This window comes from Thalia democratica, chromosome 1 (assembly GCF_965202585.1).
Source record: "Thalia democratica chromosome 1, ktThaDemo2.hap1.1, whole genome shotgun sequence".
NCBI lineage: Eukaryota > Metazoa > Chordata > Thaliacea > Salpida > Salpidae > Thalia > Thalia democratica.
In genome coordinates, this window is record NC_139165.1 from 60940245 (window position 1) to 60956185 (window position 15941).

The 15941-nt window shown below is 25.6% G+C and overlaps 1 protein-coding gene across 1 annotated transcript; it reads left to right on the plus strand.

Annotated features, from left to right (window-relative positions):
• Positions 1-7626: 7626 nt before the first annotated feature.
• LOC145849452 (microsomal glutathione S-transferase 1-like) lies at positions 7627-11409 on the plus strand. The gene is made up of 3 exons (XM_082954470.1): positions 7627-7905; positions 8394-8504; positions 11113-11409. The coding sequence occupies exons 1-3, from the start codon at positions 7693-7695 to the stop codon at positions 11248-11250; spliced, it is 462 nt and encodes a 153-aa protein (XP_082810596.1). The 5' UTR covers positions 7627-7692; the 3' UTR covers positions 11251-11409.
• Positions 11410-15941: the final 4532 nt, after the last annotated feature.

Here is a 15941-nt window from a genome sequence, read left to right on the forward strand (position 1 = left end):
TAAAATTAAAAAACATATAAATAGACTGAACTATAAAAAAAATTAACAACTATTAGAATTATCGTTGTCATTTAACTTATTTAATAAAAAAATCTCAACATTTAAATTCAGTCTTGAAATCTTGTTAAGATTTTATTTATCTAAATAAGTAATGTATATATCATTTTTGATTTTTTAAATTGCTATTGTTTTAATATTACCTTAATGAAAGTAGATAAGATTTTACATTAGTTGATTATCATTTTCTAGTATAGTGTAGTTCTCTAAACAGGCTTGGTTTAGTTATTATTTTTTTATGTCAACATCATAAAGAACAAAACAAAACCATTATATAACACGTAACTAGATAAATATTTATCTTTATAACTACAAAGTTTTAACTGAGTGGCAATAACCTTTATCATCTGCAATTTTTAATCTGTACAAGTTATAGCACACTACAGTTTACTTTTAATTTTCGTTGTAAGTAAAAATTTTGAGAAACTTTTTTTTTTTAATTTAAGCACTTTTATTTAAAAGTTAATTTTTAGTACTTCAGTAGTAATAAAAATTATGTTATAACTCTTTAAAAATTAAATCTTATAACGATCAAACATTAATTAACAGTAATAAAAAAAACTACATATGCTCAGCATTATTTTTAGTATAAAAGTTCTAAAAAAAAAAGTTTTGTTGATTTAAATTTTTCAAAGTAAATATTTTAGAAAATAGAAAAAAACTCAAGCATCTATAAAAACTTTTTTCAAGCAATAAATTTTAGTATTTACTTTGATTATGTTTAAGTAATTTAAAAGTAAACATTTTCTAGTCATTATACTATGTTAAGATTTTAGAAAAAGCTAATAATAGTTTATTATCACTAAAATTTACAAGTAGGGTGTCTAAAGTATAAACTTTTAGAGTAGCTGAAGTAATTTTTGATCATAGAAGAGTTTAGCACCTCTAACAGATTTATATTATTAAGTCAAAATATCAAGCTTATTTTAAACATTTAAAAAAACGTTTTATTATAGCGGAATAAAAAAAAATTGTTGCAACAAAACTTTTAAAAATAGTATCTGAATATATAAACCACAACTTTTCTAGTTATTCTGTAAGAATTATTACTTATAGTTTTTTTTTTAATTATATACATGAGATGGGCAAGTATGCTTGTCACATCCTTTTGCATACTACACGATGAGTCAAAAGCCATTAAAATATAAAAAAGGGTCAGCGACTTTAGGCCAACTTTCTATATCCTGGTGTAGTTTCATGTTTTAATTCATAATTCTTAAATTGGTTGATTGACGGCGTTTTTAAATTATTATTAGAAATATAGGGTCCTAAATAAATTTAATTTGCATAATTTTGTTTACACTTAATACAGAAATCAAAAAGTCATAAAAGCGTTTAAATCATAAATAATTTTTTTGCCAGATAGTCCAATTTTTGATAAAGTAAGTGATGTGAGCAATACTTTAATTTTACAGCATTTTATAAATCATAAACTATATATTCAGAGTCGTTTTTATGTACTAATGACTAATTGTCCAACTGTATTTTGAAATATGTCTGTGCTTTTAAATATCTTCTAAATTCTGTGTTTATTACAAGCTGTTGCAATAATTTTCTTTTATGTAAACTTTTTAATCTTAAGTGTTTGATGCTTTTGTAAAGAAAGAAATAATATGCTTAAAATAAGTAGCTATAATTTTGACTGTTTAGTACGTTTTATTTAGTTTTTCTAATGTATACAAAATAATTTACTTTAAGTTAAGCAAAACTAACAGACGTTTAGGTGTGGCTAGTAAAATATTTGGTAATTTCTCTCTTGCCTTTTTCTTTTGTTAGAACTGCATGATTGCTTCGAAGGCTTTTTGTATACTTTAAATGTGTTTATGTACATAGTTTTTGATTCATATTTGTTTTTAGTCTGTTTTTATTTCGTTTAACTGAATCTAGCATATATTGAGTTTTTTTAAACTTCAAAAGCCTTATCGTAAAAAATAAGAAATATAAGCTAAATGGCGCTCAAAATTCAGCCAACGAAGCTCAAAAATTTTTTAAATCAAACTTCTTGTTTTAAAAAAAAAATCGTTTGTGCAGTAGGTTATAAAAAAATTAAATATATTATTAGAATTAAAGTGGTAAATGCTACTTTCATTTTTATTAGAACAGTTTTCATTTTTTAAATAAGCGTGCGAAGAAAATCGATCGTTGTGCTCAGATTTTTTATTTTTATACACAGGACAAGTTTTAGTTTCTGTAAGAGTTTTAGTCTTTATTATTCTCTGAATAAAAACTGTATAAATATTAGATAAATCTATATATTTTGAATTGGGCTAAGACCTTCTTCTTATCGTTTTTTTACAAAATTTAAAGCAACAATATAAAGCCTGAATTTTACAATCAAAACTAACTTCTGAATACTTTTTTGATTACTTTCGGTAAGCTAAGATTAGGGAAAAACTTTAAGATAACTGAATTAAACATACTTCGCATTAAAGACATTTTATTTAAGATATTGGTATCAAAATTCTATTCAACGATTGTTACTTTAGATAACACTGTTTCTCCTAAAAGGATCTTCAGAGCTTTTTAAGTTACAGTGTCAGCTAAAATAACAACCGTTAAATAAAGGTTTGATAATTAAGCTTTTATGTATTGAGCACTCTAACTCATACAGTTTTCTCATTTATGTAAGATATTGATATATAGTTTGTAGCAAATCTTGCTGGACTTATAAAAAAATTTTAACCCCTAAAGCATATAAACAAACTTTTAAAAAAAGTTACAATAATAACGACCATGTTGTATAACATTCACGTATTTATTTAATTGTTAAGTTGTTAGACTTAAACTTAAAGTTATTTCTTAAGCACTATTTATTGTGTTTAAATGAAACTATTTTTAAAGTGTTCTTTAAAATTCAAATTATAAATTTTAAAAAAAGTTGCTAGACGACACAAAATAAAGACAAAAATAAATACTATACCAAAAAAATTATCTACGTAATTTTTATCGGCCCATATTTGTGAAAAAAATTTGGTATAAGTAAATATTTCAAATAGTTCTAGAATAAAGTTTGCAAAACTTCTATTTAATCTATTACTGTTTTTTTTTACTAAAATAAACATATTCTAAGAAAAATTTCTAATTTGACGTACACTGTAAAAACAATAGAGTAGACTGACATACCTACAATTTTTTTTTGTCTTAAACCTTTTCGATTTGGTTTGGTCGTCAACTAAAATGAGCATATAATTTTGCTTAATTTTACAACAGTTAAAATTGTGACAATTAAGTTAAAAATTAGGTGTATATTTACTGTTTGACATTTTGTCACATAATCTATATGTGTTACAAATTTTATTATTGTTCTGATGACACGCTTAAAACGTAGAAACTGTAGTAAACAAATCAAAAATTAGTAGTTTTGTTGTGTTATTTATATGCGTTAACATATATACATACATGTAGAAATAAGTTGATTAACTTAATAAACAAATTTTTTTAACACAGAGCCCACTTTAAGGGCTTTTTTAATAAAAACTCAAGTTTCGTGCCTACGCTTCCTCAACTGCAAAAGAAGTCCAAAAATTTGTTAATGCTAAGTAACTTATTTAAGCCGCAAAATATACTTAAATTATTATGATGATAATATACTTATAATAATAACAAATTTGTATATACACTACCTCGGAACGGGTCAAAATTGTACGAAAACAAAATTTCACAAGGTTACTAAATTGCACGAAGGGACTAAATTGCACGAGAAGAAAATTGCACAAAATTGCACTAAGATAATTTTGCACGAAGACAAATTTGCACGAGGGCACAAATTTGCACGAGGGAACAAAAATGCACAAAGACTATTTTGCACCAAGGTTCAATTTTGTACGAGTTACATTTTTGCACGAGAGTAAAAAGAACATAAAAAAAAGTAAATAAAAGATATATAAATAAAATAAAAAATAATTCAACTCGTGCAAAAATATCTCCGTGCAAAATTGTCTGCTCGTAGAAAAGTGTCTTCGTGCAAAAGTATCTATGTGCAGTTTTGTACACTCGTGCAATTTTGTACCCTCGTGCAATTTGGTACGCTCATACGAATTTGTAACCCCGTGCATTTTAGTACGCTGATGAAAATTTGACAGCTACCTACACTATCTAAACTTGAAATATTTTATTACCATATGAGTACATAATAATCAAAAGTTACTTTTTTTAATTTAGTAGTGCAAGCTCAAAAACTAAATATTGATTTCAAAACATAACTTACAAAATATATCTTAATTAATTACAACAACTTTTTCATTCTATCAAAAAATTGACTTGCATATAGTTTTATTTTTTAGTCTAACTAAGTGACTTTTCAAAAAACAATTGGAAATATCATGAGTAATAGTGTGCTATAGATAAGATAGATTTTTACAAACAAATTATGATCCCAAGTAGTATATATGTCAGTTTATGAATGAGATAGAGGGATTCCATTCATCTATGATCTATGTAGTTGTTAAATGAGAAAAGATATGAATAAAAATATGTAATTTAGTTGAAAATAGTAGTCCTAAGCACTAAATTTTTTTTTTTTATTTTACATAAACAAAATGAACTTCTTTTGTTTAAGTTTTGACTCAGGGTCAAGTATTCAATAGCAAGCTACAATTCGTAAAATAGCAACCTAAAAAGTAAAAACTTTATGACTGCCAAAGTTTTTAAAATCTTCCCCCCACCTTTCGCCCCTTTACTAGTTATTGCCCCCGACTTACTAAAATCGCCCCCAGGGGGGCGGTACCGCCCACTTTGGAAAACCTTGGTTTAGATGGAAGATTAATTATTGCACTAAATAATTGTACTGTACAACATTTAACAATTACGTCATTGTGTTTTTTTTTTTTTTGTTTTCCTGTTTAACTTTTGTATCATTGTTTAGCAAAGTGCTATTCATTTTAAACCGCACTAGCTGAAGATTAAAAACTATTTTGTTATTTTTATGAAGCGTATGTTCTGTGTTTTTTAAAACCAGTTTTTTAATAGATTACTAAAAGCATTTTAAAAGGGCTCTGTGGAAAGTGGTTAAGTTTATATAATCACATTACTTTCTATTTATTTTTTTATGACGAATACTACCTTTTAGTAGTCGTTTCACTTTTTTTTTGATGCAAAGTATATCGCTGACAATTATTAGGATAAATCTTGTTGTACTGAAATTAATTTGACACAGCTTTTAAAAGTTTTTTCATTGTTTTATTGGTTTATAACAAAAAAAACTTGTGTATAACTATCTATTAATAGGTTTTAAAAAACAATAAGATAAATGTGTAAAACTTAAAGGTTTTCTGTGAAAAAACTTCCTTGTACAACTAAAGATTTCTATAAAACCAGATTGCGGTTCGGTAACAAGTTTTTCCCGCTATAAATTTTTAAGACAATAAATTTTTTAACAAATTTAGCGTTTTGATCACTTGAAATCTTAGTAATCAATCTTTTTTGCCAGACTTTTGTCACATTTAACAGAAAAATAAATGGCTTTAAAGTTTGAAAAATTTTTATTTTTTTTAATTAAATTAGTTTAAATGATTACTGACAAAATGCTAACTTAGTTTGATAATTATGTTCAAATAAAATAAGTTTAAATTGTAAATAATCAAATAGAAATCTATGATAGAAAATTTTTCAGGTACTAGCAAATCCAATTAAAACCGATCTGATGGTATATAACTTTTATAGAAATTGATCTGATTATTTAGACAGGTTGGAATTGAACGGATTAGATTTTATTAAGATCGGAAATTAAGCATGCTAAAATTTATTGGCCGGGAAGCTATTCAAACTGGAAGTGATCGAGTGGAAAATGGTCGAGTTGAGTATAAATCAAATTGGATTTAAATAAGTTGAAAATTTCAGAAATTTAGGCAGCCATGAGGCAATAATTTAAAACTTACACAATATATTATTGAGTTAAAGATAAAAAGTAATTTAAAAAAGTTTTTGCGTATTTAAGAGTAGTTTCTTGAGAAATGTTGTCGGAGGGGGCCCTAGCTTTTTTTATTTCTTCTAAGGGGGTCTTATGGATAAAAGTTTGGAAACCTTGTCCTAGACGTTGAAAAATTGTTCAAGGCGAGGGTTTAAAACACATATGTAAAATAAGGCGTGTCAAACGAGCTGTTATTATCAATACAAAGAAAAGACAATTTTATAGCAGGAAAATTATACGTAAAGCAGAGAAGAAGATGTTCAAAACATTAGAAAAGATTGATGAATGTTGAAAAAAAAAGAAGTAAAAGGGGTTTCACAGTTCTAGATATAAATTAAAATAAAGGTTGCCGGGTATGATAGAAAGATCTTTTGAACAAACGACAATTTTAAGTCATTTTTAGTATAAAACAACTTAAACAATACAATTCTATTTGGAAGCGTTTTTTGTTTACAAAAAAAAGTAAAAAAATAAAGGCACAGGACGTTAAAGGGAAATACTGATAGAAAAAATGTATTGAGTATTTTATTTCCGGGTAGAAACATAACGCTTTGCACTAGTTACTTTTGTTTAAATGCTAGAACTTACTTGGCATTTATAGTTCATAAGCATTAGAGCGGATAAGAAGCTGCTTAGAAATACAGATCCCAAAGCTATGTACTGTTGTTTTCTTTTGTATTTGTATTTTGTATTTGTTAGATGTTATAAAAAGTGAGTATTTTATATCTTTATTGCTAAAATTAACTTTGAAGTTGTTCTGATTTTCTTTTGTGCCTGGTTTCCAGTAAGTTTTAAAAATAGGCAATAAAAAAGTTATTATGTAATAGACATACAAGTCCAGAGCCTTAGGTTGTATGTACTGTACATGGCAAGTTGTACTGTTCGTAATACCGACAGTGCACACTTAACTAAGTTATAGAGGTAAAACTAAATACATGCATGTAAATTTTCTACCTGAAACTTATAAGAAACAACTAGTGTGTTATTCATAACGTTGTTTGATGTTTAACTATCAGCTATAAATACTTAAAACAAATAACTATAACTAATTATGCCGTTAGATTTTATAGTTGAATTTCAACGTGTACCTTTTTTTTATGCATTTCCACTTCAACTACAAAACTTATAAAAAGTAGTAAAATACAATGTATAAAATTTTTGAACAAAATAATTTAAAGTAAAGTATAAAAATAAAAGAGTTTTCAAAAGCTACAAACAAGTAAAGCTACTTGTACATTGTAAAAATAAATCTATTTTAACATTAAGTTGCTAAACATTAATTCTATGTAGATTTTAAGTTTTTTTTTTACTATCGTTAAAAATATACGCGATATGAAGCTTAATATTTTTTGTGAAGATAACCTACTATTTAAAAAACAACTTCAAGGAAATTACCAACATGCAATTTTTAATTAAAAACTGCATTTATTTTAGTAAACAGATTAACAAAATTATATTTTCAAAAATGTAGTACATACTTGTTTTGTTATAAAAACTGTTATAACGGTAAACTATTACTGTCTGTATACATTAAATTTTGAATTTAAAACAAATTTTTTTTTGTTTTTTTTTTTGACTTACAACATTTTTTTAGCTTGTACTTAAAAGCTCATTGAACCTTTTCTGACTAACATTTTATTAGTAAAATGTACTTAATATTTATTTGGTTCTAAACACTAAATTTAGTACAATACTTTGAACATACAGCTTCTATTAAAAACTTTACAATGTCTTTGTACTCTGTTGAAAACAAAGTTTTTAAAAACTTGGTATTGTACGGTAGTATGACAGTGGCAAAAATGCTAATAATGGCCCCCCTTACAGCTTACTTCCGCTTTACAAGGAACTCCTTTGCTAACATTGAAGACGCAGCGCCAGGTGCTAAAGGAGATGCTGAAAAACTTAAGCGATCACTAGTTGTAAACGACGACGTTGAGAGGGTAAAATAAATTATAAAACTTGAAATACTATTTGTTAAATAGAAATATTTTAAATGATGAAGTCAGTTGAAATTTTATGTATTTACATTTTAAATTAAAGCTCATGTATATACTTTTAGTGAAATAAAAGGTTACAAATAAATTCAAATTATTTCTGTGTTATTTTAGTTTTAGCATGAAGGGTTAAAACCTTCAAGATTTCTTTTTAGTTTATTTTAAGACAATGTTTTGGCAGTATTATTTCTCGATCACTAGTTTAAATGTTTCATTGCTTTTATTAAAACTTATATTTTTATACTTAAGATATTATTTTTTTAGATATCGTTTGTTAGGCTCAAATGTAACAACTACTGTGAATTCATATTGTAAAAAAAACTAATATCTACTATTGTGTTAATTTTAAGTACCAGTATTTTCCTAAAGTTATTAGTTTTAAAATTAAAAACGTACTAATTCTAATTATACTCAACTTTTAATTTACTTTTCAGGTTAGAAGGTGTCATTTAAATGATATAGAGAATATCATTCCCTTTGTATTGCTAGGTATAATGCTTGTTGGAGTAAATCCAAACGCTGAAACTGCTATTATGCACTTTAAGGTATAAAAAAATATTATTATTATTAAAAAAAAATTGAGTTTATAAAAAGTTCTAATATATATTTTCTATTCTTTCTGAATTTTGTCAAACATTTTTATGGGCTATATTTAATCTAAAATTATTCGTACTCTCAATCGTAGGTACTTCAGATATGTTGATGAATGTTTTGTATTGGTCAAAAGCAAGAAAGATGTTGATAATTTTTGTTAAGTTTGAATGACGCTCACACTTTTATCGAATTTACCATAGAAAAACAACTAATATTGAACTGCTTTATTAGAATTTACAGGTTAAACGTGAAAATGATAGTATCTTCACTTCTATCTATTAAAAAAAATTCAATTATTTATTTAAAATTTTAAGTCTAGTTGTAAATAAAGAGACAAGTAAATCTGATTAGAATTTCGGTCACCGTGAACATAAAATTGACTCCAAGAATTGTTTTTAAGTGAGCTTTATCAGATTAAGTAGTTACCTAACAAAAATAGGTATCCATAAGAGTTGATTAACAAGATAGTTAATTACATTTGAGAACTTAAATAAAATAAAGTCATTAGGACCTGACAATCTGTAGTGACTTTTAAACTTCTTATTATGCAGCGCGTATAAAGTATTTTTACGTCAAAACCACTAGCTAACACCAAGTGGAAAAGACCCAGTATCCAACTTTAAAAAGAGAATCTTAATTTACCAGTTTTTATAATAGATTAATCATCCCAATAATAGGTTGCTTTTTTAAAGCAACCTATTATCGGGATGAATTAAGATAGTTAAGAATAGGGTAAAAGAACATGCCCCAAAGGGGTAGCTGTCAAATTTTCACGAGCGTACAAAGTTGAACGAGAAACAAAATTGCACGAGGGCAAAAAATTCACTAAGATACTTTTGCACGAAGACTTTTTTGCACGAAGACATTTTTGCACGGGTCGATTTTTTTTTTTGATAATTGTTTTACTATTATTTTTTTTTTACTATAACTGTTACCTGTTACCCCTAACTCTTACCCTCGGTCGTGACTATTTTGTTTTATTAATTTTTTATTTTTTATTTTTTTAATACTGTGTTCCCTAACCCTTACCCTCAGTCAGTAACTTTTATTATTTTTTTTTTTTATTCATTTAATTATTAATTTTTTTTCTTCTGTTTTATTTTAATTTTATTAATTTTTACTCTCGTGCAAAAATGACCTTTGGTGCAAAATAGTTTTCGTGAAATTTTTTTCCCTTGTGCAATTTTGTGCCCTCGTGCAAATTAGTCTTCGTGCAAAAATATCTTCGTGCAATTCTGTTCTCGTGCAATTTTGTCTTTGTGCAATTTTGATCCATTTCCGCCCAAAAAGCATAGAAAAAGTTTTAGATAAGAAAAACAGTGCCTCGAAACGTCCGTCTATTGCAGATTATCTAGTAAATGACCTAACTTATGCAATTTATTATATATAAAGATATTGGAAAATAGTAAAATTTGTAATAACATTTTCGATTTAATCAAAATCGAAGCTATTTGTATTTTATTAAGTAAACCTATGTATGCAGAAACATTTTAGTTTACCTGTTTCGTTATTTTCTTATTACGTTATATTTTGTAAGTTTTTTTTTTTCTTTTGATTAATGTAATATTTCAACTATATATTAATTAATTGTAGTAAATTTAATTAGATCTTTAATTAATAGTTACTTAAAAATTTCTCCCTTTTATTACTTTTTTGATTACTTTGTTACTATTAAAGCTTGAAAATCATGTCTCATCTATACAACTGATCAAAATAGCTTGAAATATATCTTGTTGACTGAGTGTGACCTTTATTTACTAAATGATTTTAATTAATCATTAACTAATGATAAATTTGTTTATATTCTTTATGGCGTATTTAAAGTATTAAGTAATTATGTATTGAAGAAATTTTAAGTCCTTTTACACTTAAAATAAATGTATATGTTATATAAATATCAACAATATTAAAGTTATTTTTATTTATTGATGTATACATATATTTGTAAATACTTTTTCAACAAAATTAAAACCAACTAAATATTAAAACAAAATAAAATCGAAGCGGCAAACACGAGTATTTTAGAAAATTTTCCCAACAGTCTAAAAGATTTTTTCTAATAGCTTAAAACATTTTTCCAAAATAACCTTTCTAAACTTTCTTTAAAAGCATAAATTAACACTCACAGCTTATTATTTCAAATTCAGCTAATCGTACAATAAACTGTACCATTACTACGTCACAATTATCATAAAAATTTTAAAATCAAAATTTCTGTTCACTAACATAATAAACTGTAATTTACTGGCGATCACATGAAATTTTACATTTCATTACCCTCACATGAAATTTTACATTTCATGTGTGAACCAGCTGTATAAATTATAGTTTTTATATAACTAGATAAATATTTATATTTTTTCTATAAATATTATTAATTAAGCTTTCTGTAACTAGTAATGAAAAACCTAAAAAACTGATACACTAATTTTTGTATTGTTGTTGAATACTTTATAATTCAGGAACATAAGTTTTAGATATTTCTAATGTGTTGTTCTTACTTGTATTCTACTAAATAATTTTATTTTTAACTATTTACAATACTTTATCAATAAACAGGTGTTTTTTTATTCCCGTCTGTTGCACACCTTGGTCTACGTTGGTAAGGTAAGACAACCTGCCCGGGGTCTTAGTTGGATGATTGGATATTGCACATGCTTTTCAATGGCATACCAAATTATTAAAGCAGTTTGGTAGAATAGATTTTTTGAAAAAATCATTTTCAATTTTCATAAATATTGGTCATTATACTTTTATGTTATTAGCCTTTTATTCAACTGTTTCTGTTATTTTATTTCAGATTTTTAATAAACTATGATGTTTATTTAATAAAAAAATTGTAAAACTGAGATTTAAACAAAATCATCTGTATTATGTATTTAAAATTTAAAAATAAATAACAGTTCTTAATGTGAGAATAATTTTCAAACTTGAATTATTTAAGCTTCTCGAGAATAATTTTGTTTTAAATTATTTTTTTGTACTTAAGCTATTTAAGAAACAGCTTAAAAAATACTTTTTAAGAAGTAGTTAACTGTAGTTTATTTTTGGAAACTAATTGTAAAAACTTATAAAAGTTTCACTTTGCTTTAAAATAGCTTTTTCAGTTACAAGTGCTTTCAGATTCATTAGTGTAGCAGTTTTATTAAATCAATTTTAAAAAGTTTTTTATACAGGATAAAGTTTTATTTGAGAAATATATTTTTATGAAAAAGTAGTAATATCTGTTTAAATAGGGAACCCCCGCGTGTAAATGCCATCTAATAATTTCTATTTCATCAATTCCTATTCAAGTTTTTCCATCCATTTAATATATCTCAATTTTTTTCCCACCGTTTCAATTCATACCTTTTTTTTCTTCATTCAAATCAATTTTTATTAAATCATTATCAATCCGATTTTTTTCCTAACCAAGTATTTCTTTTCACAATGATACATACAGTTTTGGTTGTGAATTTAAAATTTTAAGTTTAATAAATCAAAAAAGTAACGTTTTTTGATTGCGCTACCGCTGAGAAAAAAAAAGGATATTCACTGAACCAAAAAAGCGTGTTGCATCAAAAAACTTACTTCTGTTAGTAGATTTGCAGTTGCTATAAATTTGCAGTGTTTTAACTTAAAAGTTTTTAATATTGAATGCAAACACCAAATGCTTTAAAATAACGTGTATCCACTGAATTATGTCGCTTTTGAGATTTGAACACCTTGAGATTAGCTCAACGAAACTGTACATAGTTAAGAATTTATATGACGTCATAATGAATATATAATTTTTGTTAGTCTGTTTTTGAAAGAAGACCAACAACTAATTTGCATAAGATTTTAAATTGAAAATGTTAGTTTGAACTAATAAATTAAGATGGTGCATTATCACGAAACTATAAACAGTGAGCTGCCAACTATGTAGGCCTTGCCTTTCCTAGGTGTACACCTTGCCGGTATGGTACGTACTTTTTAGCAGAAAAACTATGTGTTCATAATGTTTTTTTTTTTAATTAACAAAACAAACCTTAAAGTATTAATATAAAAGTATTATATTTTAAAATAAATTATACTGTATTTATTTTAATTATATTAAAACGAAAAAAATTAGAAAATAAGTTATGAATCTGGAAATTTTACATCAAGTCTAAGATTTAAAATAAATATGTTACAGATTATTTATTGATAAAAAGAACAGTGCTAGCTAAATTTGCATACTCTATGATTAAAACATAGTAATAAAAAACCTACCCATTGGTTATAACATTTTGCTTTTATAGTCATTTATAAACTTTATTGGTTTTAAAAGTGTTTGATACGTGTTAGACTTAATGTAGATAATAGATCAAATTTTCCTAGGTACGCACTTTTAAGCTGTGTTCAAAGTACGTATCTCTGGCAAGTTACTGTATTACAATTTTCTTCACGTTACATAGTTGACAAAGTTAAAATACCTTTATTTACTTGTAGATAATGAAATTATGTGTGCAAAATTTTAGTAAAAAAATTGAAGCAAATAAAAATACAGTTATGTTAAAAACAGATATCCGCACGCCTTAGCTTAGAACATGATATTATTTACTTAACCTTTGTTTTTATTTTTTATTCTTGAAGTTGAATAACAACTGACAATTTAATTTTTAAATTCGACCTCGATATCAATATAGTGACATTTCAACATTTAAGTTTAATTGACATTTAACTTAAAATATTATTTTTTGTATTACCTTACTTAAATACTACTAATATTAAAAACACTTAATCTTTTTAGTGACATTTTAAGTTTTAATAATTAAAGTAAATTATTTAAATATAAATATATTCTTACATATATTATTTTTTTTAGTTTTTCAATTTTATCCAACAGTTGTTATCGACTAAGTTATCTAATAGCTAAGAGTGGTTACTTAAGCTCTTATTTCTTTCTTAAATTTATTTTTGTTTTAAAGTATTAAAAATTGGTTAATATCTACCAATGGCGTCGCGTGGTTTTTTTTTGTTAGAGGGTACTGCAGATTGACATTGTCAAATTAAATACTTTTGTTTAAAACATTTTGATAAAAATCATAAAGGTAATATAAAGAAACAAGAAATTTTTCAAACAAAAAAAAATTGAACATATTTTTTTAATTAAATGATAAATAAAATACAAATAAATAAATAAACACATATCTCATACCTTTGTATATCATCACCCTTTCTTTACAACTATAGCTACTTTTATTTTTGTTTATGTCCATGTAAGTTTCTGTATTTGTACAATTATAAATTTAGTAATTAAGTAACTAAATTACGACTTGTCTAACTAGTAATAGAAAACAAAAAACACATGTGAGTAACTTAATAAAACGAGGTTTTTAAAATTAAATAAATAAAAATACTTATCTAAAAATTTTTCTGCATATAGCAAAATAAGAGATAAAGTTTATTTAGACTTAATATCAAAGTTCTTAAACTTCCTACAGGTAATAATATCTAATAGTGAAAAATACTTAAACAATATTGTAATCTTTTAATAAATATGTAGATAATTTCAAAAACTTATAAGAACTAAAAAGTAAAGTTTATTCAGACTTAACATTCAATACACATAATAAGCAAATAAAGCTAAACTTGTATAAAAGTTCCTTGTTTGCAAACCAATAAACCAAAAGTTGTAAAATAGTCTATAATTATTAAAGTATTTTTTTAAGAAATATAAATCTGAAGCAACTAACTTTTAACGTAAAAAAAAAGTTAAGTTAAATGAAAATTAGTTTTAATATACAAAATTAACAAATAGAGCCAAATATATGAAATATAGAGTTACCCCTGCTCGAGTTTTCCCTGCTTGAATTGCTCCTGCTTGGGTTCCCTCTGCACGAGTTCTCTCTGCTCGAGTTGCCCGTGCTCAAGTTTTTCCTGCTCGAGTTGCTCCTGCTCGAGTTTTCCCTTCTCGAGTTACCGCTGCTCGAGTTTTCCCTGCTTGAATTGCTCCTGCTCAAAAGTTCCCTGCTCGAGTATTCTTTCTCGAGTATTTCTTTCTTTGCTTCTGCTCGAGTTCAACTTGTCTTATTGTTCTCGCATTGTAGTAAATTTTTATTTTAACAACGATAATGATTTAATTCACATGGTGCTGAAAATTCACGCAGCTCCAGAATTTAATTTTTCAACACTTTTTGTATTGTAAACTTGTAAACATTTAAGATGCAGCTGACACAGATTGAGCTTGCAGTTCTAATTTTATGAACATTTTGAACATCAAATGTAAAAAATAAAAATATATAATTTAGCAGGGAAATTAACGACGTTTATGTACACATTTGGCTGTATTTTTTTTACAACTTCATAATAACATAATTTTCTTATTTTTTAAGCTAGTATAAAAACATTTATATCATCTTAAAGCTCATTTTTATAGCTTTAAAATAAAACTACTTTAACGTAGTTTAGGATTGTACTTAGGATTGAAGCAGGGGCCATTTAAAGCAGCGTGTTTAAAGGCTTAAACTTTAAATTTCAAAAAAATTAGCATACTTTTTCATTATTTTAGGTGGAGCTACAGCACCAGCGTTCCACCCCACGCGATGCCCCTGATGTCTACTAACACTATTTATAAACAAATAAGTATTAGTTCTTAGTTTTTTATTTCAAACTGTTTAGTACTTTTCTCTAACTTGATTTTTTTTTCTAGTTTAACCAACAGTTAATATCTACTAATACTATCTGCAAACTTAACAAACATTAATGAATAAAAAAGTTTCTCGTTCTTGTTTCTAACGTATGATTTGCTAATTTAGTTTATTTTAAATGTTTACTACTAGCACTATCTTCAACAATCGACATGAATTCACTGTTTTTTCTGATGTTTTTTAATACTGGTTCTAGTTCATTGAGCTTAAATATTTATGAAATTTTTTTTTAAGAAAATTTAACTAAAATGTAATTAAATGACAACAGGATCTTATTGATAATTTTATAATAAACTTTTTAAAACTTTTTTTTTAGATTATATAGCTATAACATAGTAGTAGTAACGTTTTTTTTTAATTTTATAGGCTATTTTATTAAAAGCTTTTAAACAAAGTATTTTTTATTTAACAATAAAGTATATGCTTTCAACTTTATTTAGCCTAGACCTGCCTCTGAATCAAAGGTAGAATTTATTTACTGTTTTATGTTTTTTTATTTTCAAAAAACTTAATACTTTCTACGTTATATATAAATATATTATTTTTACCTATGCAAATTTAAAACACTACAATTAAATTTCTGAAAATTAAAATTTGAGAATTCAAACACGTGTTTTACTAAAAACAAATCAAAATATTCTATTTCTAATTCACGATATTTAAAGCTAAACTTTATTGTAACTTGGTATAATGGTCTGCAAGTCAGGGGTTTGTTTGGACTGGTTTCCTGTGAAC

What these genes read in the sequence shown, in the direction of transcription:
- LOC145849452 (XM_082954470.1), top strand. Translation starts at nt 7,693, where the DNA reads ATGTCTTTGTACTCTGTTGAAAACAAAGTTTTTAAAAACTTGGTATTG. An exon ending in TAAACGACGACGTTGAGAGG is followed by an intron (nt 7,906 to 8,393) that starts GTAAAATAAATT and finishes TTTACTTTTCAG; the next exon opens with GTTAGAAGGTGTCATTTAAA. An exon ending in CTGCTATTATGCACTTTAAG is followed by an intron (nt 8,505 to 11,112) that starts GTATAAAAAAAT and finishes ATCAATAAACAG; the next exon opens with GTGTTTTTTTATTCCCGTCT.